Source organism: Hyalella azteca, unplaced genomic scaffold (genome assembly GCF_000764305.2).
Source record: "Hyalella azteca isolate HAZT.00-mixed unplaced genomic scaffold, Hazt_2.0.2 contig1272, whole genome shotgun sequence".
Taxonomy (NCBI): domain Eukaryota; kingdom Metazoa; phylum Arthropoda; class Malacostraca; order Amphipoda; family Hyalellidae; genus Hyalella; species Hyalella azteca.
In genome coordinates, this window is record NW_025931597.1 from 236 (window position 1) to 3,045 (window position 2,810).

At 39.6% G+C, this 2,810-nt stretch overlaps 1 protein-coding gene across 1 annotated transcript; it reads right to left on the reverse strand.

Annotated features, from left to right (window-relative positions):
• Positions 1-235: 235 nt before the first annotated feature.
• LOC108679746 (chromosome-associated kinesin KIF4-like) lies at positions 236-2,804 on the reverse strand (the record flags this gene model as incomplete). Its single annotated transcript, XM_018168462.1, has 4 exons — positions 2,677-2,804; positions 1,957-2,128; positions 1,067-1,237; positions 236-363 (listed from the first exon to the last, which is right to left on the reverse strand). Coding segments are annotated over exons 1-4 (588 nt in total), but the record flags the coding sequence as incomplete, so codon positions are not given.
• Positions 2,805-2,810: the final 6 nt, after the last annotated feature.

The window sequence follows — 2,810 nt, forward strand, 5'->3', positions numbered from 1 at the left end:
GAGTCATATTATTTTAAGTGATCCGAGGTACACGAACCAAGGACTTTAGAGCGTATAAATAACTCTCATGCAGTGTTTTTAGCGCATTTTCTCATTTATGGAAAAAATGCGCTATTGTGCTCTCCATGTCCGTCCGTTCGTCTGTCTGTCCTTCCGTGACTTCACGTTTTCGTCGCCGTGAAACTGCGCTCTGTCACTCACTGCAGTAAGTACCGAGTTATATATATTTTAATACCTGTAGCTCTTGGAGCTCTTGCTGGGAAGAGGCGCATTGAGCCTTGTGTTGCACCGCTGTGTTGAAGAGCATCGTCAGCGCCGCCTTCGTCTCGCTCATGCCTTGCAGGCCTTCAAACCGCTTCCGTTCTGTTCAAACGTATATTCAATAACAATTCTCCAGTTCCATCAAGTTTCGGGATCATTTCTTGAACTATTAAAGAGATAAAACCAAATATAAAACGGATGAAGAAAACCACACTTTCCAGCACATATAGCACTTATATAGTTTATAGTACAATCTTGTAATTTCCGTTCGAAAACAATGTCTAAATCAAACCCGAAACTAATGCCTCACGGCCTTCATATTTGTCAGTGTCCAAATAAATTGAATTGTTTAATGAAGGTACAAAAGATTAAAAAATAACAAGTGGTACATAAACATGGAGAAGTACAACTGTTTATCTTCTCATGCATTTATAATGATAGAAGTGAGCAGGATACTCGAGCTGCACGAGGTAACGAAGCAAAGGACGTCGCAGCGGGAGTATAATTGAATAAATCGTACAAAAACTTGGGCAGGAGTACTACATCTACTCTCAAAACATTTTTCCTGTTACAGAAGTATGATTTTCTAACATTGTACTTGTAACACATTCAATTGATATTTGTAGCAAATTCTTCGCACACTGCTGAACACAAGTGTCCCATTCATTCACCAATCTAATGGGTTCAACCTTAGTCTATACTAACCCCCAAGCGTAAGGCTTAGTCTGCACAGACCTACAAGCGTAAGGCTAAATTTATAATACAGACCCACGCTTGCGTAAGAAAGGTTCACACTGGCACCCACCAAGCAAGGACTCTCCGTCGCCCTCGAGGACCTTCTGCTGTAGTTCGTTGATCTGAGCGGTGCGCAGCTGCAGATCTGTGCTGAGATCTTTCTGCTTGTTCAGGAGCTCCGTCCTGAACTCTTCACTGAGGTCGTTATGTTGCAACTGCTGCTCTACTTTCGTCAGCTTGTCTGTAACGTGAATACATAAGTGTAAATGAAAGCCCATCATTAAGAAACTGCTGGAAAAAATGCATAATAATCGTCTCATTTGTTACTATGTCCTGAGTCAAAAATCCACGTTAAAGTAGTGTCGCGCCTGAGATATTCAAATGAAACAATACCTACAATAATATAAAAATTACTACTTAAGAAAAAGCATGCTTTTAAACTCATTTTGTAACCTTTTAGTATTAAAAAATATATTCTAGTTCATTTTAGTATTGAAAGTTCAGAATTGTGAGTGATGAAATTAATGGAACTCAAGTGAATAATGCAATAGCCATCAAAGGCTAGAGTTGCAAAGAAAAGTTAGGAAACACATTCGATAATTTTGATAAAAATTTTCCCGAGCCGCTCGAGAAGAACAAGAAACGACAGGAGTGGTATGTTTCCACTAACTTTATAAGTAGAGGATAAATTAAAAATAAAATCGTTAGTCAAACGTCTGACTATCATTAATGTGAATGTGGCTACGAAAACAAATAATTAAAAGTATAGATTTCAAAAGGAAACAGACTGATGGAAGAAAAAAAGTCAATAGCGCAGAAATTTCCTTACATAGCACGTATTATCTGAACCTAAGCATTTACCGATGAACTCGTTCAAGGGGAGCTTGAGCCATCGAGATCTTCTACTGAGGTATCGCGTATACTTACCTACTTTCTGGCGGGAACCTTGACGATACTTACTGCCAATGAATTTACGATCTTCTCTAAGGGATTCGAGACTTTGTTTTGCTTGATGCTTGACGGAGACCAACTCAAGCTCGCTCTCAAGCCAGTTCTTGAGACGCTGCTGCCGGTTAGCTAAGTTGGCCGTTGCCCTCTTCTCCGAGCATACCTTTTGTAGCTCCAGGGCATCCTGGGGGCATAAAAATTTGCTGATTGCGATGCTGTCCCAAGAAGATGAACGCGATATTTGCAGTGGCTACATTGTCATGGCAAAAAATAAGACAATGGCATACTCTTGAGAGATAAAAATATTTAGGTATGCTACCGGGAATTTCACAGTAGAAAACGAGCAGTGCAAATTTTTTGTACGAACTTCTCCACTGTGTTAGCACCAAAAGCGATTGATAGCAAATTTTCTGCCATTAACAACTACTAATTATAGCGTGGATATATTTTTAATCATATAAATCCTACAGCGCATCTCAGTGACAAATTAATGAAGAATGTTTCTCACAATTACAAACAAAACGTCTCCAATGAGACGCTCTCCAATGCCCTCATGCGCGTGCGCGCCACCATTGGTGAAGTTTTTCTTCAATTATAAAGTATCTACAGTATTATTGTGAAAAAAATCAATAAAATACACTCTGTAGGGAAATCTGAATTTTTTTTACAAATTTAGTGGCCGAGATGCGAACAACGTCTAAATTAGGCCGCTGAAGCCACAAGTGATCGCACCTTGAGACGCTTGTTGACAGAAGAAGCTTCTTCAATTTTCCGCCTCAGGACGTTTTGCTGCATCTTATTCATACGTTCCATCTTGATCATCTTGAAGTCTTTCTTGCGCTCCTGCATCTTCAGCTTCTCGATCT